Raw genomic sequence first — 27,893 nt, forward strand, 5'->3', positions numbered from 1 at the left:
GCTCCAAACTCTGCCTGCTAATTAACTCTTACAGAAGAAATCCTCAAGACTTTTCAACTTTTCTGTGTTTATTGGAGCCCTGCCAAGTATAAGGTTTAGATGGGGAAAGTCTGTTTGCTCACTCTAGAAGGCTTTTGTAACTTACTAAGCCAGAAAACTTTTTCATCACTTAGTCATCCATCATAGAAAGTGCTGATACCCAGCAATTCCCATATATTCCCTAATCTTTAGAAGTGGCCTGAGCTAAACTAGCCAGTAATTTTTCTACTTTCCCACAATGCAGTTCTACCAAAGCAGGTGAACAGGTGAAAACTGGAAAGGTGAACCTCTCCAGTGAGTCCAAGCATCTAGAGGAGTGTTTAGAAAAAAGAAGATATCAGAAGAGCAAGCAAGACATAAAGTCTGTGCCACTATCAACCTAGCAAGCAAAGAAGAATAAATGTAAGAGCAATGAAGCATAAGTCAACTCAAAATGAACATTCAAATAAAAGAACAGACAATATTATAAGACTGATATAAAAATATGAGTACTTAATTTGTCCATCTAACACACTGGAAATGAATACTTAGGAACCATTTGAGGAGGAAGTGCTCAGTAGTAAATTGTATCTGAGGCCTATGTAGAAGAAAAGCAATCTCATTTAATGTAACACCTAGGGTTTGGAGGAAGAAAAAAAAATAATACTGTTACTTATGCTTTCTGCCACATATATATCCCACAATCCTCAGAGACATTTGTTTTTGCAACAAGAGCATCATTAATCTCTAGGGCTTTGCACCTCCCATTTTTCAAACCATTCTATCTGCATTGCCTATGAGCATTGGAAGGCTATGGAGCAGCAGGAAAAAGTGTAGGAGTCACAGGCAGCCCTTACTCAGGGACTGTGGAGCTGCCTATATCTGGAGAGGTCAACAAAGAAAGCTCGCCTCCAGAAATGAAGAAGTAATCCATTCCCATAAAAATATCATGCAATGTGTAATAAAACATCTATTAACGTATCAGAGAATTAAGCAGGCACTGAATGTCTTTGACACAGTCTTCTTGCCGTTTTGATGTGTCTCCATATCAAATACCCATTCTGAAGGGTTTGATCCCAATGGGCATTTAAGAGCTTTATCAAAGTGTATATTCTGTATTCCTCAATATAGAGGTTTAGAGTGCTTTATTAGGGTGAGCAGTTCATGGTTGTAAGACAAACAGGTTTGAGAAGCAAATTCTTTTCCTAATAGGAAGAGCAGTTTGACTATCTTTATTTTGAATCTCAAAAGACATTCTGGTAGAGAGTTCTTATCTTCAGCATTCAACTTGTTGATAATTGTCTAAAACAAGCCTTATAAGACAGCCCTAGTAGCTAGGAAGTGTTCATATATGTTAAGATCACAGCTATATTTTTGTCATGTTACACTAAGTTGTCCCAAAGAACAGCTTTGGAGAAAGGTCTGAATCCAGTTGTATCGTTATAGGAAAAAAATTTCATCTGCATGGTACTTTCATGTAAAATGGAAGGAGAATGGCTGTATGCTTAAGTAAAAATCTTTCAATACTGCATCTTTTCAGAGAGGTATAAAATTTTTAACATTTCTACTGGCCAAAATGCAGGAGTTGTAGTCTTACAGATGTTAGCCTGAATGGTTTTCTGAATAAGCTACAGCATACGTACACAGAGCTGGCTCTATCACTCACAGCAAAATAAGAGGTTGCTTTGGGCAGCAGAATCCCTTACACTAGTGCCAGATGGTCTGAGTCTTCATTCACTTTACATACTTGTTTTTCTCTGTGTGAGGATTTTGGACTCCCCCAGTTCTTTTGTGACTTCCAGGCTACCAGCGCCAGCTGACCTACAAGAGACAAGATGGTTCATACAGTGCTTTTGGCGAGAGGGATTCCTCGGGGAGTATGTGGTGAGTTGCTATTTAAAACAGAGTTAGAAAATTCAGTGTTTGCTAAATGGGAAAAATACACAATTGGCAAGGAAAGAAGAGTAATTTTCCAGCTTCCATCATGGTATCGCACACAGTGGAGAATAGAAATAATACTCAATGACTATAGACTTACTGTTTCAATGCCGCTGAGTGTTCATACTATACTAGCATGCGTATTATAGATATTTCAAGACTCAGGGGCAGTTAAGGTAGACACATCTACTAATATGTCCAGGCTTTAGGCACAGAAGCTGTAGTTAAGGATCATATTTTGTCTACTGGAATTGGAGTAGCAATGTATGGGGCATTTAAGCACCTAATTGCTCTAGGGAATGGAGCTTTGCCTGAAACATGTACTGAACAACCTGCTGTCTCTAGAAGCGGCAGAGGTGTCTAACAGGGTAGGGAAAAAAAAAAAACCCAACACCAAAACCAGCACCAAAAACCCCAAAGGAGTCTTTCTCCCAGGTGCTTTATATCCCCTCACGGATGAAATGGAATGGTACGGATTTATGCCCTGAGAATTGAAGAGACCTTACAGAGTCAAACAATATGAGAGCTAGAAATTATGAAACTGAGAAATAAGCTCATCTCAGTAACGTACCCCTTAGGAAATCATGGCCTTTACAGTTGTATGTTACATCACATTAGCATGTTAGTTGACTATAATAACTTGGATGTAGTAGATTCTTGTCTTCATTCATTTGCTTGTGCTTCTCCATCTGCTCTGTATTTTGCTTTAAGCTGATTTTCTTCATGAACTCATCTGAGGGGAAGTACCACTTCTATGACGCTGCTGCCTCACTATTTCTAAGATAGTAAACTTTTATCTCAGATCTGACATCTCCCAGTCCCTAGATGTAAAATATGGTGACACAGAATTACTTAACACTTGAAAAATCCCCTGCCAGGCAGCATGCTTTCTACCCTCCCATTCCTCAGAGGCTTGTAAAATGAATGATTCAATCTCCCAAAGCTGGCCAGAGTTCACACTTTTTGCATGTCAGAGGTTTAGAATTCCAAAAACACTTCTATTGCTTTCTTAAGTCTTAATTCTGTATAAAGTCTAACACAGCCTCAGACTTTAGCAATGGGTCTGAATATCTTTTTTTTTTCGAAGTTAACAGTAGCAAAATTGGAAAATTTAGTCCTCTCTTTTCTTTACAAATAATTCCATATTTATAAGGCTATTGATCCTTAACTCAAAAGCTTTAATAATGTGGGTAGCAGATGAGCACCTATAAAAGGGAATTGAACTTCAGAGTGTGTCATAACTAAGACAACTATATCTTCCAGTTATACTTTTCAATTTAATCTGTTGACCCTTAATCCTGCTCTTATCCAGAAGTTTGGACAGTGTTCAGGTGCTTTTATGTACTATTAATTTTTTTTAACAATATTTAGTGTTTCCCAACAAGATTTTTAAAATTTCTGCTTTCTAGGAATGTTGTTTTCCCTGTACTGATACATTATTCTGAATTTGTTTTCTCAGTAAAGATGATAAATTCATATTTACAGGCTAACAGCTTTTGTCCTCAAGTCCTTTGCACAGTCTCGTGGGTTTATTTTCATTGACCCGAAAGAACTAACAACTGCCAAAGACTGGATCATCCAGCATCAGAAAGAAGATGGTTCTTTTCCTGCTATGGGCAGGATACTAAATAAGGACATTCAGGTAAAAACTATACAGACTCAAAATCATGCAATAGGTGCATTTTTAAAGTTATTATCGAAGCATGAAGTGATGCAGTTTCTTATGCCTAATATGAGTATTGCATTTGAAAGGCTAGAATAGTGTAGGAAGAACCAGGAGAATTTCGGTAAAAAGTCGTCTGTCAATGTATCTGCGTGCTGTCCTGTTAGAATGGAAAGCAAGATGTCAAGTCTTGCAAAACACTTCAGAGTCATGTCTTGGAGTATGAAGTTATGCGCATTGAGTTTGTTCTAAGGCTATTGCTAGGGAAGGAAGCTACAATGTTGGGTCAGGTTCCTAAATTTCGTACTCCCTATGTGCAAAGGAAAAGAAGTTCTGTGATGCCACAGCTTCTCTTATAGTTATAACACATTCTTTGTCTTGCTTCAAGAGTCTTTTTATCCAGCGTCCTTTTCTCTAGTTTTCATCCAGTGGTTTGCGTTTGTTGTCCTCCAGGGTGGAATCCATGGTAAGATCTCCCTGACAGCTTATGTGGTTGCATCTCTTCTGGAAACAGGTGTAACTTCTGAGGTAACAAAAACTTAGCTAAAATAGCTCTTGTGTTCTACATATTCTAAAAATTCTCTCCATTTTTTTTTTAAACTTAATTTTACTGCTGTTCACTTTCAAAGTTCTGTACTCACTAGAATGATAGCATCCAGGTACCAGAGGCTGTTGGAAAGCCTTGAGATTATTCTAAAGTTAAGGAATCTTGAAGTTATTCAAGGTGATGTCCCATCCTTCAGCCACCACCTCAAGGGTTATTCTACGAGAGCAAAACTCTTCCCTGCAACCCCATCCCCCAACCTCTCCCAAAAATAGCTGCAAAAAATGTTTTCTGTCTTGCAATTTCAAGGTGTGATTGCAGCCTATGCAGATACTGGTAGTTTGCTTATATATACTTTAGCTAGCTTAGTGCTAACAGCAGATTAACTAGGGCTGCATAGGCTTTGGGGATCCAGGAAACTTTTGCGGTCTGCCTTTTGCTACAGTGGCCAAAATGCTACTGCTATTAGATTACAGTATCTTTGGAGAGCTGCGCTCCTGTAATGTGCTGGATTGAGGACTCTGGAGAAAAATGTTTCTCTTCTTTGTAATGAGACAGAACAGGAACACTACAGAAAAAATAAAAGCTACATAGGAACATGCAATTACGCTGGATAATTTTTGAAGGAGGGAAAAAAAGAATTGCTTCCAGTACAACTGGCGTTTTAAAGATTCTTTCTTAAAACTCACGGTAAAAACAGGGCTTCTCTGCTCTGTTGTATTTTTGCCTGCATGCAATTTCACTAGAATGGAGGTGATCAGGTAACACTACATTAAACGTTCCCACTAACTGACTGGGAAAATGTCCACTTGCAGATGCGCTGAACAAGTCATGAATACAGTTCTTCACTTGCTCTTCAACAGCCAGGGAAAGAGTGGTGGTGGGCAAGTAGGTCTGTACAGGTAGAACTGGAAAATTAAAACAGGAGGTGTAGTGGATATTGCAGCATGTCTTGGTGATCTGTACTCAGACAAAAGGATTGCCCATTCAGGCAGTCCCTTTCAACCCAGTGAGTTTATGGAGACTTTGAAACAGCCAGTGCAAACAGCAGTATCTATTCAGAAATTCTGTGATAATCTCAGCACTTCTGATGGCATCCCTGTAGAGCTTGAAGAGTGAGACCATGCTGCTGCTGCAAGCAGATACCCCCTAACCCCCAGTTCTTGTTGGAGCGGAAGGCCTTCAACCTTATTTAAAATTAAAAAAAAAAAAAAAAAAATTAGAAAATCCTCCAATGCTCATAGAGTAACTTTCTGCCTCCCTGTCAGTGGTGTCCCCCCTCTGAGAAGTGATGTGATGTTCTCCCTGGGCTGCTGTGTGTCAAGACAGCCCTAGCATTTTTATTTGCTGGAAGTGCAGTTTATGTGGATCTAATAGTTTTCCTAGAGGAGATTTGCAAGTGTTACTAACGATCTTAGCTAGGAAATGAGGAAGGGGAAGGTTAGTGCCACAGGGAAATCAAAGGAAACCAAATTACATCAAGTCCAATTAAATTGTTTCTATAAATTATCAGAGCCACGTTCCTACATGGTGAGGTCATTGAGGGAGTTAATAAAACATGTTTGTTGGCTGCAGGGACCCCTGGGAACCTTGGCCTTTATTATCCTCTGGCGTCTGCTAGACGCTCCAGAGTGTCAGGAACACAATCAAACATACAGTAGAGAGCTCGCTTCTGCTCTGTTCATCTGCTGCCTTGCAGGGGCATGAAATTTCTTCAGCTTTAGGGGGGAATAAATGTTTCTCAGTGTTAGTCTAGATCATTCTTGCGATGCTATTTGCTCCTTTTTTTGAATTTGTGATGCATGGCTTTTCTTAGGGAAAGGAAACTGTTAGTGTCATTCTGCAGAGAGCAAAATGCATCTTTCCTAGCTCGTTTTGTTTGTTTGTTTGTTTTTTTAATGGACATAAAGCAATGAGAAATAAAGTGATTCTAATTTCTGAGATACAGAGGCTGGTAATCTCTCTGGGCTCTTTCCCCTAAATATAGGAAGAAAGAACAGCTGTTGACAAAGCAAAACACTTCTTAGAGTCCAACTTGTATTCAGCAGAAGACCCCTACACTACTGCCTTGACTGCATATGCCCTGACACTGCTACACAGTCCTTCTGCTGCTGTGACACTGCGGAAAATGAACAGCATGGCTATTACACAAGGTACTGTGCTTCTGGGTCCAATCTGGCAAGTCCCTGAACTGGCAATCCTCTTATAGGACCAAGCAAATAGCCCTTGCAACTTGAATGATATATTTGAGTTACTAGAGAGGGTAGAGCCCGTGAGATGAGGTCTTCCTCACAGTATCGTTTGACTTTGTAAGGCAAGAAGAGTTTTCCTGATTCTCTGTAAAGAGGGCTGAGTACCTTAGTTCCACACATGCAGCTGATGCTGAAGGAAGGCAAGTGTACCAGAGGCTCTGCAGTGCCTTTCCTGTTGATATGACAGAGTTTGCCTTGTAACACGTCATATTCCCTGATGGTCTATTTTGATCCAAAATCCAAGAATTACCTAATTTGTCACGTTGAGCCATTTTAGTAATTGCAAAGGGAGCCTCTTGCCCAGGGGATGCTTGTCTAAAAGGAGGGACAGTGCAGTTCAGGGCATGAATCTGTTCTTTGAGTCAATGCAAAAGTAGAATTTGATTCTTCCCATATACAGAGGCTTAGCTGTAATAACATTACATATTCCACTGTCCTATTTTTCTAGATGGCTTTACACACTGGAGCTTGACGGGAACTCTTGTTACTGATGAAGATACCTTCATGGGATTTAATGATGGTCTCTCTCAGTCAGGTACTTGTACTGCAAAGACAGAGATAAGGGAATGGGCTGCAACAGCAGGCCACTGACTGTGTGTATTCTAGTGAATTGCTTATATCATACAAGGTATTCTGAAAATGGCAGTCAGTCAGGACAGGGTCTGGATGAAATGAGAGCTCATAAAGGCAGGTAACGTGCTGAAAGTGCTGGTTAAGAGCAAATGAGAGATAGAGCTAGATGTGGTCAAGACAGAACTGTCTTTTCAGCCCCCGCTATCTCACTATTTTTCAGTCCAGTTTTATAAAGACAGCGAGTGATACAGAAGAGTGAAAGCCATATGGGATTCCATCAGGGAGGAATCACTTGAAATGGAAATCTGAGAGAAGTCAAATACATGTAATTTTAGAGCTGTTTAGCTTGTATTTTCAAATGGACCTAAGCTAGGGATTGTATACCCAGCTTTTATTGCCAGTCACTGGCATTTCAGCTGATTTCCTAGACTTTAACTATCAAAGCCACAGCAACAGTGAATGATGTTATAATTTTCAAGTCACTTAAAGCCACTGATTCTTCTAATATAATGTAGGTGCACCAATGTTCAGGAGGGATCTAACTGGATGTTGTAAGAAAATCTCTAGGACAGGAATACAGTATGGGGAGCAGCAAAGTAGAACTGGAGTGGGAGAGAAATTCCTTATGGGATACAATCAAGTAGAAAAGAGGTTATCTATTGTGTGAAGGAAAGAGCTTATGTTGGAAGCAGAGATATCTTTGGAAGGTGATGCATCTTGGGTGCAGACTTCTTTTAACTTCACTTTTCTCTTCGTGTGTTTACTTCTACAGGGTCTTAACTTTTTTTTTATTTTTCAGTTAATGAATATTCATAGAACTATCTCTAGACCTGCCCAGATTCTCACTTCTAGATAGTATTTTGATTTTTATTTTTTCGCCCCTCTTTTTCAGTTGTTTCTGCAGAAGTGGAAATGACATCTTATGCCCTTTTGACGTACACACTCCTAGGAGATGTGGCCTCTGCGCTCCCAGTAGTAAAATGGCTTTCACAGCAAAGGAACGCACTTGGAGGATTCTCATCTACTCAGGTGGGCTGCCTCCGAAGAAGGCAGCTTCAATGCATGCATAATCAATTGTAGAAATCAATTGATTCAGGAATGGTTAACACAGAGTTTCTGTCTAGAGTCCAGACAAAAACTGTCTGTGTCCTGGTAAGAAGAAAACCTTTCCGGTGCTCTTTACTGCTTTCTTCTCGGACTGATAATTTGGAAGGAACCTAGACTTTGTCTTTACAGATGCCTTTGACAGCAAAAGTGAACAAAACCTAGTGTGCTATCTGAAATAATAAGGAAGATTCTGCTACCAGATGCTGATGACTGTACAGCATGGTGCTTGTTTGTAAGTTTAATGTGCTCCTGTATTCCTCACTATTCTGATCTCTACCTCTTCTGATCCGTAGGACACATGTGTAGCCCTGCAGGCTCTGGCTGAATATGCTATCCTTTCTTATGTTGGAGGAGTCAACCTTACCATTTCCTTGGCTTCTACTAATCTAGATTACCAGGAGACATTTGAGCTTAACAAGATGAATAAAAAAGTCCTCCAGACTGCAGTGGTAGGTGGCTTTGTGTTTATGTAGCCAATTTTTTAAAGTGATCCATGTGAGCTGTGTTCTGAATGACAACTCAGGTAAGTTCAGTAGTGGGAAAAGCACAAGTTAAACACTGAGATCTTGGGACTTTCTGGGGTTTTATGGCTGGGTTCTGATGTGAAGGAGACAGCACTCAAAGGCATTTTTACCATAGCTAATGCCTGATGTTTATTTTGTGCTGCTGCTTGGTTCTACCATTGTTAAATGCAGGTGGCTGAAAAGAGTGAGCCCTGCTAACTTCAATTCTGCAGTCTCCTCTATAACCGGAAAGATATTTTGTACAGAATAAAGCTAAAATTGATATTTGTTTCCATTCTGAGTGCCATGTCTTGTGTCTTAATTGTGGATTCTCCTCAGATCCCCAGTATTCCAACGGGGCTGTTTGTGAGTGCCAAAGGTGAAGGCTGCTGTCTGATGCAGGTAAAGTTGCTATGGGGCTGGAGAAAGTTTGTGAGCAGATGATCTCTAAACTCACAGTCTGTTTGCTACTTTTTTTAATCCCAGTTTGCTATGAGGAAGGAGTTACGCTTTGAATTTCTCTCAAAGTAGTTGCATAACATGGTGTTGCTTTAATTCATAGAAGTAAATGTGATTGTACTAGGGTGAATCTGCTCTGGTACAGCTTTACCTATATATAACTGTGTTGTAAAGCCTCTATTGCCTCTGTGCCCGCCATTACCTCTCTCTGAAGAGATCTGGTGTTTATGCTGGTCTTTAGGGAACATTTGTAGATGCTATGAAACGTTGGGGTCTAATAAACTGCCCTGATTTGTTTTGGTTTTCCCCCCTTTCTGCTGCAGATTGATGTCACTTACAATGTACCTGATCCTATTGCCAAACCAGCTTTCCAGCTCCTGGTTAACCTGAAGGAGCCAAAGTCAGAGCAGCATCTTCAAGCTCCAAATCTCCTGCGGTCTGTCTCTCCAGATGAGAATCGCTCTGAAGCCTTGCACAGAGAGAGGGCACTGGTGGATGATGATGACCCAGCTTCAGATCAGGACCATCGGGAATACAAAGTCATACTGGAGACCTGCACTAGGTAGGAAATGCCAGTCTGCATCATGTCCTGCCTGTTTCTCAAAGACCGTCTAGTTTGCTGATCAGCACATCTATACTGATACATTCATTGATATAGGAAAAATATCAAATTCTTTCTGCACTGTCCGTATCTCAAACAGCATAAGATAGAACACCTCACATGCAGATTGCAGAATTTTAACCATAATTGTGGGTTGTAGGACAGAGTTATTGCATGGACATCCACAGCATTGTCTGCTGGCATTAATAAGTTTAGTACTAAGTATATGTCAAAGGTAGAGAAACAAGAACAAAATTTACTAAGAGGGCAACACCTTGGGTTTTTATCATTAAGTTTCATTATTGCCCCTCCAAACCCTGAAGAAGACAAATTGAATGTCCTTTGCTTGTATCAGGAGGAAAATAAAAAGTTCTGGATTATTTTCTAGGTCTTCAGTAACAGGCTTTCCTTAAAGCCTAAAAGAGCTAGGTAATTTCAGCTGGTTAACTAATATCTTAAATGTGTCAATAGTTTTATAAATATTATTGACTTGACTTTAATGTTTGAGTTGCTTATTCTTCAGTTCTGGATACCAAAAACCTAACAGAAGATGCTTGTTGCCATGGTATGAATTTGGAATCTATGGTAAAGGCACAATATATGCAGTTATTTGTTAATAAGCTCTCTAAAGCTCATTGCTTATCTCCTTGTTCCATATAAAGAAATTTAAAATAATTTTTAAAGATGGCATGATACTAAAGTCCCAGAAGTTTCATTTCTAGCTCTCAAAGCACTTTGCAAAGTCATTAGCAGTTCCGTCTCACTCTATAGATTGGGAAACTCAAGATATTAGGAGAAAACAGCTTGCCTATAGACAAACAGCAGCAAGAATAGTTTCTGACCTGTATTCAATTCACTTGCATGTTTTGCTTAAACATGTTAGTACTGCTGCAGTTATCAGGAATTGCTGATCTCTTTACAAAATGTTTTGATTTTTAAGGAGGTTGTTGGAAAGTTGGCCCAAAAGAGGGAAAGCTACAACCACAGTAAATAAGGAGGGCTTACAGCATCCTACTATATACCAGAAGAAGCCATTCCAAAGAAATTCATAACTAACCTGCATATTTGTGACCAGGAGCATGGCAGGTGGTGGGGCTACAGCTTCACTGAACTCAGACAGCAGAAGTCAAGTTAACAGCTCAGATGCAATTCATGGAAAAGGAAAACTTTCACTCCCCCATCAGTTTCTGTCTCCTTCCTTCCTGCAGAGGCAAAACCATACAGTGACTACAGTCCTGAAAACAGTCGCAGTGACTCCAGGCAAAGCTGAGATCTTGTTATCTCTGTCAACACACTTGCCCCTTGCTCGCATGGCCATGTTGCTGGCAGATGCATTGCCTCTGATTGCCACAAGCCTGTGAAATCCTGGGCCAGGCATTGTTTGGACTAGTTGAATTCTTTCTCCCTCCAGTAACAACAGCCAGTGACGAGCAACTCAAACTCATCATCCAAAAGTTTGCTAGGGTTGGTCTGGCTGTATATAACGCAATATCCCTTTCTCAACCTCTTCTCCCCCCGCCTAAGCACTGCAGCTTGTACTGGGGACGTAGGCTTGTAAAGTCTTGTCAGTCCCTTGAAGATGCCTGTAACTAAGGAGGCTGCCCTGCATCAACACAACCTTTCTGTTTTTATTTCTGAAACTTCTGCCCTGGGAATTGCTGGAACAAAGACAGAAATTTGAGAGGAAGCCCAGTCCACGGAGATTGATTGCTTGGAAAGAAAACAAAAGCTTTCCTCCCCTTCTTCCTGTAATGATGCTCCTTTAACTCCTTCATCATCTTATTTAGGCAATGTGAATAGAGGAGTGCATCTAAGGATGACAATTGAAATATTTTGAGCTGGGGGTGTTCTTCAGAATGTAATTAAGTGTTGTCATGCTCAGTGAAGTCCTTGGGGCGCTTTCGAGGAGTTAGGGAGAACACAGTATGGGAAATAGAGGGCTATGATATATAACAGAGGATGGGAAAAATGCAGGTAAAGGGATACTATAGGATTTTTTAGGGAGTATGGTGCATGGAATTAGATTGGGATTAACAAGGCTTAACGTCTCTGGGAGACTGTCAGCCCTGAACTGTCTTAGGCAGAGCCAACTGGATCTGTCCGCAGACCATCTCACGCTACTGTGGGCGTATGAGCTGGGCTGTGGCATTACATCCAGGTTGGCTCTGTGCAGTGTTTCAGCAAACTCACACACCCACCCCAGCTGTGGAGGTCTCCATAGAGAGGCCTCCAAGTAGCCCTGCAGGAGCCAGTTCAGATCTGGCAAATTTTGTCCTGGAAGCTGTGTACTGTGTTTTCTAGTGCTGGGCATGAGCTAATAAGCCCTCCTGGGTCCAAGCTCATTGTCTTTGTGGTGTAACTGAACAGCAAGCAGGTAAGCTGCCAAGGAGGGATAGTTTAGAGCTGACTATATGTGGATGCAGAGAAAAGGAGCATTGTTTTGGAATTAGCAAGAGCTTCTTTGTTATGATGTCGACTCTTCTGCCATGCTGCAAGAAATTGAAATCTTTTGCAGTGGCCCAAATAAACTTTCCACCCCTTCCTGTGTTTTGTTTTTGGTTTTGGGTTTGTTTTGTGCACGTTTCAGCAGTAACAACTCTGGATTTCTGAATTGGTTTTTTTGAGTCTTTATTGATATTATAGAGGATGATATAGGCAGTGAATTCTTTAACAGTAGTAGCTAGAGTGTGAGTTTGCCGAGTCATTAGCAAAGATACTTTTCTCAGGGTCAATTAGATGCTGCAGGGAAACGGCCATTTACGAAACCCCAGGGTTGAATGACTTTGCCTGGTATTGGGAAGTAGCATTCTTCTTACACCACAATCCATTTACAGCCCTCCACTTAGGAAAGAACAGAAGTTTCTTCTACTCCAAGGGGTTATTTCCTTTTACCAAGTGCATTTGCTCAGGGATTAATTGAAAAATAAAGCAAGCAGCCCCACAGGAGACTACATCTTTTCTTCTGCTTTTCTACCTCCATTTGCCTGGACACCTTCTACATCTCTGCCCTCTGTGAGTTGTGCTTATTTTTTGTTGAATAAAAGCAGAAAAAAGGATTTTGTAAAACCAAGTAGGCTGTGGCTTTTAACAAGTCCTTCAAAGAAGAGTAGATCCTTTTAATATTTTTTCCTCTGAAGTTTGTTTCAGTTGTTCTCCATCATGAGTTGTCCATGTACCAGTTGTTATCTTGGATCCTGAGTTTGTTTTCATTCTTTCTTTTTGTTCTCATGGGAAGATGGCTGCACTCTGGATCTTCTAACATGGCTGTCTTGGAAGTGCCATTGTTCTCAGGGTTTCGTGCAGATATTGAGAGCCTAGAGCAGGTAAGATGTTGTAATGAGAGTGCAAGGCATGATCTTGGGCCTGGACCTGGCTCTCTAATTGGCAGGGATTCCCTTTGGGGAGCAAATGCCATTGAATGTTAGAGCACTGTCTGAAAAGATGCAAATAAAATTGGGGAGGCAGGAGATTTCACTTGTCAAAAAATATTTCTCAGAAATGAATAAACAGATGTTCTGAGCAAGATTAACAAATTTACTGAACATGGCCGAGTGAAGGTTTATTACTGAGCACAGTGCACAGTAATTAAATGAGACCCATTTGGAAATGCTGAAGTGAAAATGTGCTCTAACAGGAGCTGTTTATGGCTTCTTAGTGGGCTGTGTTATCTCCAACATCTGGATTCCATTTCTTTGGAGGCTCTGTGTCTTGGAATTTTTTGCCGCCTTTTTTTTTTTTCTTTTCTTTTCTTCTGGGAGAACATCATGTTTATTGCAAGCCAAACTAAGGTGGACAGAATGTGCCTCTTACCCAGCCAGCCCTCTAGGGGAGATGAACTGTAATCTTTAGCTTTGCTTTATATTTTGTGGAAGCATTACAGTGTATTCATGTGTGGGTTTTATGCTGCAAATAGTTTTTAAGGACTCTTTAACTAAAGAGGTGTAAAATCTTTGCATCCTTGAGAACTAGTAAAGAGCTAAAACCTATTTTGCTTCCAAAAGATCTCTTCCATTAATAGCTTTATCTTCATTATACTGGGAGGGGGAGGGATTTGGGGAAAGAATTTTAAAGTAGAATTGTAGTGAAGACCAGGCAACTTAATTTGACATCCTACTTCAAGGATAAGTGCATGTTGCTTTGTCTTCTCTAGGATTTCAATTAATTTGGCTAATTTATAATATAAACACCATTGCATTTTCTTGGAGAAAATGAGACCGATATATTCCTCTTCAGGGGCTTACAATCCATGTCAAAAGTTGCTGTCAGATAGTCTCCTGGGCTGTCACTGAAGCCAGAGAAACTTGTGTATTAGTCCTTGAGAAGAGAATTGCATCCTTTCAGTATTAGGGAGCTGTGCTGGAATACTTTTGTACAGAGATGTGTGTTGATCAGATACGAAATTATTCCTGTAAAGAGAAATATTAAAGTTATTTTATATCTGTTCACAGCTGCATGTTGAGAAATCTGTTTTCAAATGCATGCATGTAAAATGTATCAAATTTTTATTTGCCTGTTGACCTTTGAGTCTGATATTCTCTCTCACATGCAACAAATGGTGCAACAAACTGAATATGGCTATTGAGATGAGGCAAGACCACCAGTAGGAGGTCACCAGTATCCCTGTGGTAAGAGAAAGGAGGAAAATTAGGTGAGGGGGCTTGTAGTGGGTTTGGTTACTATTTTATTGCCTCCTGCTGAAGGTGCTAGAGTGACAGTCGTTTGTACTGCTTTCAAATAAGTTCTCTTTCATACTAATTTATGTAAATAACGGTAGAAAAAACATGGATGGAAACCTGGCTTAGGACCAGAGAACTCAACAGGATGGGACAGGAGGAGAACAACAGGATATCTTTATGGTGTTAAACCCATGGAATGTTTTATCAGCAGAGGGAAAGAATTGAAACAAAGAATGCAATGGGGATTTCATTACAGAAGAACAGAAAAAATTTTAGGTTAAGTAACAAATCCCTGTACGCCTTATTTTTCCTGAAAAAGGCTAAGAAGAAATTACAGAAATAGGAGCTCCCATTTTCCAGGCTGTACTGAGCGAATATGTCCTTTACTGGTTTCAGCAGGGGACAGAGTTAAGAGTTTCTAGGCTGAGAGTCCTGAGAAGGTCCCATATGCTCATGTTTTACAAGGGACTCCATGTTCTACCATTTCAGTCCCTGAATGTTTTTTCCTTTTTGCCAAGGCAGCTGTGCTCTGGTGTGAGACTTATTTACATGGCTGGGCCATGCAGGTGTCCCAGACAAAGGGTTGTAAACCAAACATGCTTATTTTGTATTTAGTTACTACTAAAAGGCTGCTACATGCAGCAATCTGCTCCTGTGCTGTGTCTGATGGTTTACACTAACCTGCATTCAGGGCATGTTGTACATGTTCTAAGTAGTGGAAACACTGAAGATAATAGTGCATCTAGATTAACATAAGGATATACTCTCTGCAAGAAACTCTGATTCTGCTTCCCTAATGAGCCAGCTGTATAACGTTTCAAAACACTTTTGTTTGTGGTATCTATTGTTCTCTCTCATCTGCTAGAGTGCTGCCATAATCCTTGTGCTCTGCAACACCAGCTTGCCTCTGATGTTTAGTTTCTCATGGTTTCAGAGATTCTTGTGTCACATTCAGTGCCATCTTGATGGTGCCTCAGCACTGCTAGCTCCTTGACCAGGTGCTGGTCAGCACTCCTAAATCAGAAACAAACACTGGGCATATTGAAACTGGAGCAGAGAAAGAGGGAGACTTACCCACACTGCTTGTGTGTCAGATAGATGCATCAATGTCTGGGAAGATGCAGCTTCCTACCCTTCCTCTGTTCTGTCATCTCCCCAAGCGTGGTCTGGATGGAAGCAGTCAGAGGGTAAAAGCAAGCTGCCCTGCTACTGCACAAGAGTTATTTTCTCAAAGCTGAATTGAATGAGCCCTCCAGCATGTTAGGCTTTCTATAGCACTAAGCAGATCTGTTGGTTGTGTTTTCCCTTGTGGTATCTTGTTGCCTGTCTGAATCTCATGTTCCTGCCTCTATGGGTAGAGAAGCAACAGAGTCCCAGCATAGCCCCATCTGTTAGGGTCTCTGGGCATAGAATAGCAGGTGGTTTCTTTTCCTTTCTCCCTCTCTTAAGGGGGAAAGGAGCTGATTCTCTTTCTTAACTGGTAAGGCTGAGTTCCTGCAGCACAGAGCTGATCTGAGTTAAGTCCTTGCAAATCTCAGAAGGATGTCAGGTACTTCATGCAGTGCATACTTCTTCAGTGCTTATAAGATACAAAAAAGTTGGTTCAAAACCCACTGTTTTGAAAGTTCTTTGGGTGAAAGACTATGTAGTTGGTGCCTTGATTTGGAGAGAGGATTCTGTGCTTGGGATTCAGTACTGGGCAGTCTATTTCCATAATCAGAACAGAATTACTTCCTTTGGGCAGTAGGAGATTTTGCTAAATTGGGAAGGATATTGCATCTTCAAGGGGGAATGTTCCCCTTGAAGAGCTGAATTCCATCTCTCTTATTGCAGAAACGCTTTGCATCTGTAAAAATGAAATGTAGGGACAAAGCTCAAGCATATATATAGGTAGGCGGTGAAGATGCAGATCCAACCCCTATGATTTATTCATGGCTATCAAATGTGTATCCAAATTATGCTGACCAAAATGAAATTCTTCAGTACCCAGTACTAGTTTTGTTATGTATTTTGGACACTACCTCCAGCAGAGGCAAGTCCTGTAATTCCCACTGCTGCATTTTCTTGTTACCCTAGCCATTTCCCTCTCCTCCTGGTGAGGAGGGGCAGGGCTGTAAATCAGATTTCCTTGTTTGTTGTTTGCCCTCACAAGGGAGCAGTGTGCGCAGAGCGGACCCACGTGCAGCTCCGGGGCAGTGATGGTTAATGAATGCTCTGTTGCACGTTGAGGGCAGCCCCCCTGGCTGTGCAGCCACAAATCCTTCTAATAATGCTGGGTGTCGACAAGGTCAGGAGGTCACCACAGGCTGGTATATATCAAGCTTCACCAGAAAAATGCAACTTTAGCTGAGCTGAGCATTTCCCGGTGGCGCCAGCCTCTCCAAGCCCTCATAAAAGGACTGTCTGCAGCCATCTACTGCTGAGTAATAACAGCCACCATCAGGCCCCTAAAATTATAAGGACAAATTAAATTGGCCCTTTCCATATTGTGTGGGACTTAAACACATGTTCCTTTGCTTGTTACAGTAATAGCAGGAAGCTGTGTGCAGGGTTTTACAACTAGAAGCACTATACTGAAGAAATTCACAGTTAAAGCTGTTGGTAGCAGGTTTGGGCAAATTTCAGTAGAAATGCTTTTTGCTTCATGTCATTCTTTCTAATACATAACAATAATAATGCTTTATTCTCCTTTCCACAGAGTTTTCATTCTACGATCTCAAAATAACTTAGGAACATTTACTAAAAAAAAAAGCCAAGGAAATATCATCCCTATGTCACAAATGGGATTGTCTGACAGAGAAGTTAAAATAATAGGACAGTTTGGAGGACGGAATTAAAGTTATCTGCTCTGGCCCTCACTTGACTCCCCAAACTGGGATTAAAATGCAAGAGTCCTTTTCCACAGACCATCATCCTTCCTAGATTCTGAATTATATGTTTTTCACATGATAGATGTGTTCTGAATCCAATTTATCAAAACGGTAATAGTTGATCAACTTATCGAGTACATACAGCATGATGGTCATCATAATATTGAGATGTTAGTATTCCAAATATGGAAAATCACAGGACTAACTCTTCTGGAAATTTTAAAAATAAAATGTTGCAGAATTATATCAGATGACAGCATTTGTATTTTGGGGGTGATTCATTAGCATTCTGTACCAGGGAGATGGTTACTGGATTCTTTGAGGCGGTGCAGTAATTTGTAAATGAGGGCTCTTGCACTTTCCTCTAAGACTGTGATCATGATATACGTACAGACCTGCACTCGGCATGAGGAGATGAGCACTTTTACAAATGGCTGGGGTAGATTAGGGGCAGTAGCATCCCAGACGTGGGAAGTACTCCTGGACTGTGTTCTGATATTCCTTAGGTATGCAAATTGTCCCAATAAATAAAAAGCATAAGAAGAGGTAGTCTGTGGGCCTGACTGGTTCAATGCAAATGACAAATCCCTGGGACTCAGAGGGAGAGAAGATGAGTAGCAGAAGCCTGGCCTGACCCCATTCGTCAAAAGGAAGGATGCCTAGGGCTCTTTCAAATGGCTGCTCTTTTCAAATGTAAGGATTAATTCTCCTGGCAGAAGAATGTTTTGGATTTTTCAGCTGGTGGGAGAAGGGGACCTTTAATACCCGGTGTGATCCAGCAGCATAATTCCCTGGCAATCTGAAGGAGTGTAAATAAGAGACTTTATCGAGTGTTTTGGGGTCTCTGAGGTCTTGCTTGAGCCTTGGTACTGAAAACAATCCGGGAGCTATTCAGTTAGATTATGGATGATTTGTCAGGCATAGTATGAGAGAGATAAATGCACCACGGAGCAGGAAGAACACTCGGCACTGTGCACCTTGCAAGCATTCCTCGTCGGGTCACAGAAAAGAACACAGATGGCTTTTTCCTCAGTTGTATGATAGTGACTGCAAACCTCTTTGCATTTCCCTTCCTTTCATGAAACATCCTTTTCCAGCAAAGAAATCCCGGGGGTTTAGTGTCTGATTGGTTTTCTAAGCATTCTAAAAATCTTTCTTATTCTCTAATTTCAACCCGTTCTCTACAAAATGAGATGAAACTAAACCTGTTGATTTTTTTTCCCCAGTTATTGATGAACAAGCAAATTGGGTTAAAAAGATATGAAGTGGATGGAAGAAAAGTCCTTTTTTATTTTGATGAGGTAATGATTTTGTTTCTTATAATTTTGTTGCTTTTCAATGAAAGGCAAATGACCAGTAAATCAGGCGTAGATACATATTGATGTTGATGGTCCCTCACAGATGAGGATTACCATGCAGCTTTAACTGGCTGCTTGCTTGAGCCTCTTTTGAGGCAGGTAGATGGTGTGGTTTTCGTTGGAAACCAAAGCGTAATAGAGGCAAGTGATTAGCTTCAGCCTATATAGAATTTCTGGGCAGGTATTACTTAATTTTTGCTTCAAAATAATCTGACCTTCAGGTACAACTAGTGTTGCTAAAAGGACGGAGTAAAAGTGCAGTCTAATTCAGATCTCACAGCACATACCTGAGAGTGGAAGACAAGATCTCTCCTGGCTCGGTCATCAGCAGTAAATTGTTTGCTAGTTGCATTAGCAAGCTGGCTGATGACAGGAGTGGTGTTAGGTAAGTCAGAGAATAGAGCTTGGGTTTCAGGTTTGACTTTCTGACATTGTTGTATGGCAAGTATGTGCTTTAAAGACCAGCAAAGTATCACGTATTTTAATTCATCCTGTCTGGCTTTTATTCATTATCTTTGTCTCTATACCTAGTATTGGAGGTGTCTTTGTTCTCCCCAAGTGTCCAGCACAGCGACTAGCATTGGGGGCACATGCTACGTTTATTTGTCTCTTTCTTCACTTAAAGTGCAGGTTTTGTTACAATAAGTCTTTTACACAATTTCATACAGATTCCTAGCCAGTGCATGACGTGTGTAAAGTTTCAAGCTTTCAGAGAGCATATAGTTGGGAAAACAGCTCCTGTTCCTGTCAAAGTGTATGATTACTATGAGCCAGGTATGTGCCTGTTTTCCTTTGATTTTTGCCAGCATTAGAGCTCTAGGCATAAGGCTCACTTGTGATTTCTCATTCTTGCTGGCTTGCAGCTTTTGAAGCAACTCGTTTCTACAACGTGAGTGAAAACAGTCCCTTGGCTCGGGAGCTCTGTGATGGGCCAACGTGCAATGAAGTGGAAAGCTCAGCTAGCCAATGGGTTGGTAAGTTGCACCAAAGCCAAGCAGATTTTTTGGAAAATGGAGCACACAGACATACTTTCCAGGAGTTCAGAACTCAAAATGATATTTAGAAAAATGCTCTATTTCACTATCTCTGTTAGTGGAAGTTTTACAAAGGTCTGTGGGATAGCAATATTAAACTTAGGACAGCCAAACAGACCAGTGTAGTCTGCTCTTCAGTCACCAGAGTGACTATTATTTGCTTCAGAGTCAAGATATAATGTGTAATTCTGGAAGAACATGCACAGGGTGAGATGTGTTAATAAACATAAAGGTAAAAACTCTTTCAAATGCAATTTGGTTTTCTTTCTCTACAGTATCTTGCAATAGAGTTCCACAATTAACTGTAGGAAGATTGAACAATTTCATGCATCAGTGAAAGAAATAACTTTCCCCAGAAACTATACGTTCCTTTCTGTTCTCTGTCATACAAACTAGTTGCTTTATCCTGTATCTGGAATTTGCTGCAGTATGGTTCTTTCAGAAAGACAGCTTTATTCCCAAAGCTTTTTATGCTACCAAGTTTGTAAATTCCTATGAGAAGTCTTAGGGAGTTCAACATGAAAACTTATATCAGAGAAATAGAAGAAAATTGCCACTCCATCTTCCCCTTCCCTATGCTATGCAAAAATATTGCTTTGGATATTTGTGTTTACTTTTCAGGCTTTGTTCATTCTGGACCATGCAATAATATTTTTGGCTGCTTGGAGGATGAGTATTTTGAGCAGTGCATGTGTTCACGAGACTGTGGCTATGATGGGGAGCCTGTATGTGGATCAGATGGACAGATTTACCCGAATCATTGCCAGATGGAAGTAGCATCATGCAGGAATAATACAAGGATAGAACAGATGCCCATGTCTCAATGTTCTGCCTGTAGGTTTCATTCAATTCCCTTTTCTGTTATGATCTAGTTGCAGAACACTACAAATCCTCATCTAAGCAAATTATAATTACATATGTGTGGTAGGGAAAAGAGGAGAACTCAAAACTTCCTGTCTATTATTTTGCCACTCATACTACAGGGGATTAAGTTATAAGAGCAGCTGCCTTCCTGCTTAGGTCAGAATAACTGGTTTTCTGTTCTCATGAATACATGTTTCACCAATTGGAATGAACTTCAGAGAAAATTAGTGATAGTGTTTTATCTGAAGTGAATAATCCTAGATAAAAATCACACCCATGAACTGTAACATTCTTCGGAGATTCTGCATGGGCTTTCAAGATGTGCAGTGTAGTAGCTCAGTGAACTGAGTATTCCACCCCTGGAAATGCAAACATTTTCTAGAGACTCATTAGCAAATTTTATGACCAATGCATTTGTTTTTATTTACAGCCAAGAATTTGCCAGAAGAAGGGGAGACGCAATCCCACACAGCTGAGCAACCCAGTGTTCAACAAACACCGGCAGGTAATGTCATACCTTTGCATTTATCCAAGGCCTTTTTCTTTAGCAAAGTAAAGCTTATCCTATCACTGCATAAAAGTATATATAGCTCTTAAGCACATTTAAGTAAAGATGCTGAATTTCTTCATCTTTTAGAAAAGACAGAACATTCAGAAATCAGAAAAAATTAAGAGGTCAAGGAAACTTAGGATGGTAACTGTTCAACAACAGAATAGCTCTTCTAGTCCTTTTCCTTTCAGGAAGTCTTGACTGATACCTGTTCTATTCAATGCACATGCAAGATTTAGGTAATTGTTCATAGGAGTGGGCAAGTGACCATCCTATTTTCTCAGCCTTGGTATGTTTGAACAACACATACTCTGTGATCTTTTCTTCAACGTTAAGCTGGAAAGATCACATTTAAAACCAGGCTGATGTAATGTGTTTCAACAAACAACTGAACAGGACATGACAACAGACCAAACCATTGCAAGAGCTAGGATCCAGGTGGATTAACTTTGTCTCTAGCAGTTCTGTGCAAAAATTGAGCTGGCAGTCTTGATTCTCTCAGAGCTGCTGTTTGAAATAAAGGGCCTTAGTGAGCAAAAATGTTAAGGTCAGTAGATGGAGTAGCCAGGAATTTGGCTGCTCATTTTATTTGGTGCTTATGTTCATACACTTTTTTCCAAGACTCATGTCGAACTTGCTCATGGCTCACAATAAATCTCACCAAGAAGCAGTGGAGGGTCAACAGAATAGTTTGTTTCATGCTGTTTCTAGTAAATAAACTGGACTAGATTTTTCCTGGCTGCTTTCCACTCATTAATTTTCCCCTGGCTTCTAACTCTCCTAACAAATCAGTAAAACAAGTTAATTCTTCAAGAGAAGACTCTGTGCCTTCTCATGTCCTTCTTGTGCACCAGAGTTCTGACAAGCATGTGTCCAACATTAGAGACACTATCCTGTTCTTTGCCCTTCCTCTCCTCTACAGAAATTGATGGACAGTTTTCTCATTAAGTTGTAAACGCGTAGTGAATATTCCATTATGACTATTTCTATAGGTCATTCAATCTAACAGTGTTTAGTGTCTCATGTTTTCCCTCCCTTTTTTTCTGGACTTAGTGTGAATATATATATATATATATATATATATATATATCAGATTACTGTCTGTTGGAATAACTGAGATGAATGCTTGTTGCCTTTTATTCTGTGCAGATGCTGTGTACTCAGCATGGAAACTCTGTTTGCAATCTGAACCCTTTAAAGCAGCATTCCCAAATTGCTCTGTAGGGCACTGCTGGTATGCAAGGCCATAGAAAGTGTTTTGCTGCTGGTCTACAAAATGGGACTGCAATGACATTATTTTCAAATAAAAATTTGATAGTAAAAATATGTTCACCTGAGAAAAGTATTGTGGAACTTGATGGTAGTCCACAGTCCAAAAATTCCTGGCTACTATTATGCATAGGAGTGTTACAGTGCTTCTGAACTAATCTGCATTAAAGTATCTGTCTATGAAAAATAACCCTCTGGTTTCTGTTCTAAACAGACAAAAGCACTGTTGGCTCAGAAGGCTATCAATAAAAGCAAAAGTGGAAACTCTGATTTATTTATTTATTTAGTGTGTGTGTGTGATTTTATACAGATATTAGATTAACAAACCTGTATGCCGTAAGGATATGTTTGTCAAAGCACAAGCAGTTAGAGCTGTCTTTATTCTAGGATCTGTGAGTGTTCAAGTTGAGAGTCTCCTGGAAGGCAGATACTCTTCTGAACTGAGCTGTCTGAGCAGCCATGGCAGAGTGAGCATTCAAATATAAAACTGACTAAATCCTGCATCAGGAAAAGAGCCCAGCATGTGATTTTCATTAATCCTCTGGGCTCCTCTCAGGTCAACCACACGGTACATGAATCAAAGTTTAACAAATGAATGAATCCCTCCTTATACACAGGTCTCATTTGGATTCACTGGTTTGTTAGCATTGAAGCATGTGATTGGTTTAAGTCGGCTCAGGTGCTCTGGGTTTCTAGTGAAAGTTCTGATGAGCCATGTCTAAATCTGTGATTTCCTAAAAGGATGCAAAACTCCGGGAGCCAAACCAAGCTTAGGGCAGGTTGGTGAAACTGCCTCAGTGTGTTAATCTTCAGGAAATACCATTTTCTTGGAGAACCGCGTGGTGTTTATATTGTCTGAAATGCTTCTGTATTTGCCATATGACTTGTGCAGGCTCAGCTTGGTTTGATTGATGCTTTCATTGTTAGCTCTTGTCTATGTTACCCCAGCAATGGAAACAATGAGAGCCAGCTTCCTTCCAGCAAACAGTGGGGAACTTCATAATGTGTTCGGGCTTACTCTGGCAAACGCATACTTGCAGTGTAGTTCCATATACACCAGTGAGTTTGCTAGAATAAACAACAGCTTTTGAGTTATGCTATTCAAGGTAAGCAATTGTATATAGATGGTCCTGAAAAATCAGGATGCAGTGCTTCTTGCAGCACCTAGCTATTGTCAAAGCATTTTAAAATGCCTTTCAAAAGTCTGTAGCAGATGTTGCAGCAAGTGAGGCACAATGGCTGAGGTTTGATCTTAAAGCTGTAGCCTTTTTTTGTACCAATGAGTAGATCCTCTTTGTATCTTTAGAAATATTCTTATGATTGAGAGGGAGGTGTGCAGGGTGACAGGACTCAACTAAAACAACTCATGCCTGAATCCCCTTCCTCAGCTGTTCTCTCTCACAGGTGTATTACTGAGACTTAGAGGGATGGAACAGGCTTTTGATGACTAGCATGGACCCACGTCTGCCTCTAAGCATTGAAGCTCTGCTAGTATGCTTTCAAAGCCTGTTCCAGTCATATTTGTTTGGACTGAAAGCTCCTGGAGCAGGATTTTGGTTGCTAACTGGAGTATCAGTATCTTGAGTGCCTCTCTGTCGGTGGCTTTCCTAAGATCATTGTCACACTAGGCTACAAAAATATGGGTGGATTTCAGAGCCTCAGGGATCCTCAGTAGCTCTGATACCATCTCTCTGATGAAGCGGTGCTTTGACTGCTTCTATAGATCATTAACGCTCTTCTGAAATTGCCTAAATCTGCTCTGCCAAAAGGGCTAAATGTATAGCCACTGATGTTGGAAGACAATATATTGATATGACGGTAACGTTGCAAATCTACATGTACTTCATAGAAAAGCAATATCCAAGTGCGTTGCAGCAGTATTCAGTGGTATCAGTGCTGCTGTGGTGTTGCGCTCTGTGCTGCTCTGAGCAGGCAGCCCACCCAGCTGCGTGCTGTCTGACCCCCCAGCCTTCTCCCCACAGCTGGACCCCTGTTATTTATACAGTTCTGCTCTAGCAGTTAGAAGGGCCAGTAGCTGGAAGAAAATTCTAGGTGGAATTATGATACTTTTATTTGGTAGTCTTATTACTATTTTTTAAAAATGAAATGCCATCACCCATCACTAGCTGCTAAGAGGAACATCGGAGCGGACTCTGCTTCCAGGTGGAGTCATCTCGCAACACTCCCTGGCAGCCGCATTATTCACAGGACCGCTCTTCTTTTAGGATTGATTGAACTGGCAATGGGCCATTTTTCCTTTCACCCCATCGGTGTTCAGCAAACATTGGCTTAGGCACAAACATTTGGAGATGGGGGAGTGGTTTGTATGTAACAGGAAATGTCGGCCTTTTGTCTTTGCTTTGATTCCAGTGCTGCATTCCTGGGAAGAGCGAGGTCTGTGATGTTAATTCTGTCCCTGGTGGACAGCAATCATCCATTCATAGAACGAGCTCATGATCTGGCAGGTTCTCACATGGAGAAGGCCAAGAAGAAGTGAACACAGAGACTGACTCTGCTTTCAGGCAAGCATTCCCTTGCCTAGAGCTGAGCCTGTTGCTGGAAGGATGTGGGAGGCAACAGGGAAGAGCCTTCAGATATTTTATTTCTAGAGAACAAACATTTTCAAAGGCCTTGATGAGTGTTCCCCTTAAATAAAGCCAACTTTGCAGGGGAGGGAGAAGGGGGACTTTTCCTCCCTGCAACAGCTACGTTTCAGTGATTGCTTTGGTTTGGATTAGAGCAGTGTATACAGAAGGCAAACAGGAAAGATGGACAGCTGAGCTGGCTCGAGGAACAGTTTAGAAAACGGGGACTTATTGATATTCCTAGAAGTTTTATCTTGCAGTCTTTCGCTCTGGACAGTGAGCAATCACCCAGCATAGAGAGGCACAGCCTGTTTTGAGTGGGATATGTACTGTGTGAGTGTCTTAGTATAGACTGGAGTGAATGCAAGGAGGATAAATATCTGTTTCTGCCTGTCGTGTCTGTTCCTGTCTTAAATGATGGAAGTTTCTCAGTGGTATGTGACTGTGCTGAAACAGATGTATCTGAGCTACTGCTAGTTCAGGCTGAGGGAGAAGTAAATGGCTTTGATGTAGGCTCGTGGCCTATTGTGCCAAAATCTTCTTTCTTATTGGGCTGAAAAGAAATCTAGCTGCTTACAATGATCTATTTCATGACATGCACCAAGTAAACTACTCCATTACAGTCTGCCCTCTAGCTTTGTAACTTACTTTTATAAAACAGTGCTTAAATGAGTGCACACATTACACATCTTTGTATGGATTGATCTCTCTTTAAATGAGGTACTTTGCTTGGACCTAGTCAAAGGAGAGAGATGTATTTCCAGGGTGCAGAGTAACTCATCTGTGACATCTGGCATTCCCAAAGATATCTTTTACTTTTATCTTACTATATACAGATCTCAGGGTGAACTGGTTCCTAACTTAAGCACCTCAGTTAGTTAGATACTTTAAAGTGAGACTTTGAGATTCTTTCAGATTACATGGCCCTTTTTTCTCCCCCCCCCCTTTCATTTTTTCCAGTGCCCAGGTGTCAGACTGGGAAATTGAAAATTCTGATTTACAGCAGCTTTTCTCCTCAGATGTGAATCTAAGCATGCGCACATGTGCAGGTCCATTGACATGTGTAGCTGCCTTTACTCATGTAACGCACTTACTTGGCCCCTTATTTGCCTCCCTGATTAAAATTTCTTTCCTCTTACGTCATTCCCCTTCTTTGTGATGCAATATGTGATGCTGAAATGCAGTTTCTTTGGCTAAAGCACAACCTGAGACTCTATGGTTTCCTTTCCAGCAGAGGAAGGCCCTCCACTACAGACAGATCTGTCATACTACTCCTATGAATATGACCCAGACCCCTATGCATTGGAAGCTGATGTTTTTGAGATTGTGGCAGAACTGACAACAGCAAGCACATTAAAAGAAATGGACAAGATTCAGGAAGTAGTGACCACAGTAGAATGGTGAGCCGGAGAGCGGGGGATCATAGATCTGGTTTGAGAGTCAACATGTAATGTACTAACTCATGTGTTGGGTCAAAGGTATTAAATTCCTCAAAAGGGGCATTCTTACAACTGACTTGCTAACCTCTTTAGCAAGGAATCACCAGGAACAAGATCTTGCTAGGGCAGCATATAAAAGTCTTTGTGACCTGAATGTCTCCAACCCTAGCAGAATAAAAAGTGACCTTTTAAGATTTTCTCTGCCCAGCCCCAGTGATGCTTCATGAAGATATGTAAATGGGAAAGTGACTTTTCTTCATTATCTTCTCTTTTCAACAGAAATATATAATTTAAATAAAGAGAAGAGGCTCAGAATCAACTCCTGTATGAGTTTGTTCCTACAGACGACCTGCTGCAGAACAGAAACCGAATGATGACTACTTCCTGATGCACTCAGAACTGTAGGCTTTGTTGCCCCATGGGGGGGGATCTGGAGCGCTAAGGGGGACACTCAGCGTTATTTTTCTGTCAATTTTCCTGCCTTTTGTGCATCTTCTTTGGAGTACTTCCAAGGATGGGAGACCAATATGCTGTGCCCTCTAGGTGAGAAATATAGGGGCTGGAATTCAAACCTATAGACCATTTCAAAGTGTTTTCTCTGCTATCGGAATACTGCAAATGCCATTTCCTAGCTACATTTAGAAGCTAAGTCCAGGCCTTGTGCTTAGCTAAACTGCTGTTTGAGGAAAGATGGCTGAGAAGTTTTCTCTCAAATTATAATAATAAAAATCAGTGTGTTTTGCTAATTACAACATAGCAAGAGGCTAATCATCTTCCCTAGCCCATAAGTCTACTGCACCCACAACAAAGTCCCACAAGAGAAAAACTTCCGTAGTGGCTCCATGTTCAGGAAAGTTGTTGGGAGGTACATTTCACAAGAGAAAAACTGTAATCCACTGTCGGGCCTGAAAGGCTTGACTGTCTACCATGTGGCTGCAGGCTTCAGGTGGGGAGTTTGCCAGCCATAGCAGTGACAAGGATTAGGTGGGTGAACCCTCTTCATGTTGCACTATGTGCTGATAAGAGCTGCTTGCAGCCTTCTCAGCCCCTTTCCTCCTTGTAACACCAGCATGAAAATAAAGCTGACCCAAGGTGCAGTCCTTTTAAATGCTTGCCTGACTTCACCAGTCGCTTTTATTCTGCTTCCACTAGGATCCCCATACAATGGTTGTTCTGGATAGGGTAATCTATGCATAGGGCCTGGGTCTGCTGGCCAGTACAAATCACTGGTGTCATGGAGGCTGAACTCCCTTCGACTGACCTGCCCCAAGCAATGTGGTAAAACTAAAAACAAAAGCTTTGTGTTTCCAAAAGTGCGGGAGCCAAGATTTTTTGGTTTCCCTTCCTGCCTGGAGCAGCATTGTTCTCTTTGGAGGAGCTACATGCAATTGCCTGTTGCAAAATAGTGTTAATATTTTATCTTCCCACTTCTATTGTTACCAGGACCCAGAGTGGGGTGGAAACTCCTTTTGAGGGTGTTTATTGGTGAATGGAAACAGGAAAAAGCCCAGCTCCATTCATTTTTAGGGCTTGTTTACACAGGAACCATGACAAGAATATATCCCAGTATAGACATTCCATTCCAGAATA

General features: G+C 41.0%; 1 protein-coding gene across 1 annotated transcript in view; it reads left to right on the forward strand.

The window, feature by feature from the left end:
- CPAMD8 (C3 and PZP-like, alpha-2-macroglobulin domain containing 8) overlaps positions 1–27,198 on the forward strand; it is a 65,537-nt gene extending 38,339 nt beyond the window's left edge. The window contains exons 28-44 of the mRNA XM_010562191.1: positions 1,821–1,902; positions 3,442–3,598; positions 4,073–4,147; positions 6,151–6,316; positions 6,864–6,950; positions 7,881–8,017; positions 8,389–8,544; positions 8,938–9,000; positions 9,381–9,619; positions 12,894–12,981; positions 18,431–18,505; positions 19,231–19,336; positions 19,426–19,536; positions 20,218–20,430; positions 20,891–20,965; positions 26,096–26,264; positions 26,583–27,198. Of these exons, the coding sequence (XP_010560493.1) occupies positions 1,821–1,902; positions 3,442–3,598; positions 4,073–4,147; positions 6,151–6,316; positions 6,864–6,950; positions 7,881–8,017; positions 8,389–8,544; positions 8,938–9,000; positions 9,381–9,619; positions 12,894–12,981; positions 18,431–18,505; positions 19,231–19,336; positions 19,426–19,536; positions 20,218–20,430; positions 20,891–20,965; positions 26,096–26,264; position 26,583 (2,000 nt within the window). The 3' untranslated portion in view covers positions 26,584–27,198. The remainder of the gene's footprint in view (positions 1–1,820; positions 1,903–3,441; positions 3,599–4,072; positions 4,148–6,150; positions 6,317–6,863; positions 6,951–7,880; positions 8,018–8,388; positions 8,545–8,937; positions 9,001–9,380; positions 9,620–12,893; positions 12,982–18,430; positions 18,506–19,230; positions 19,337–19,425; positions 19,537–20,217; positions 20,431–20,890; positions 20,966–26,095; positions 26,265–26,582) is intronic.
- Positions 27,199–27,893: the final 695 nt, after the last annotated feature.

The sequence above is a fragment of the Haliaeetus leucocephalus genome, unplaced genomic scaffold (assembly GCF_000737465.1).
Source record: "Haliaeetus leucocephalus isolate CR32 unplaced genomic scaffold, Haliaeetus_leucocephalus-4.0 Scaffold157, whole genome shotgun sequence".
NCBI lineage: Eukaryota > Metazoa > Chordata > Aves > Accipitriformes > Accipitridae > Haliaeetus > Haliaeetus leucocephalus.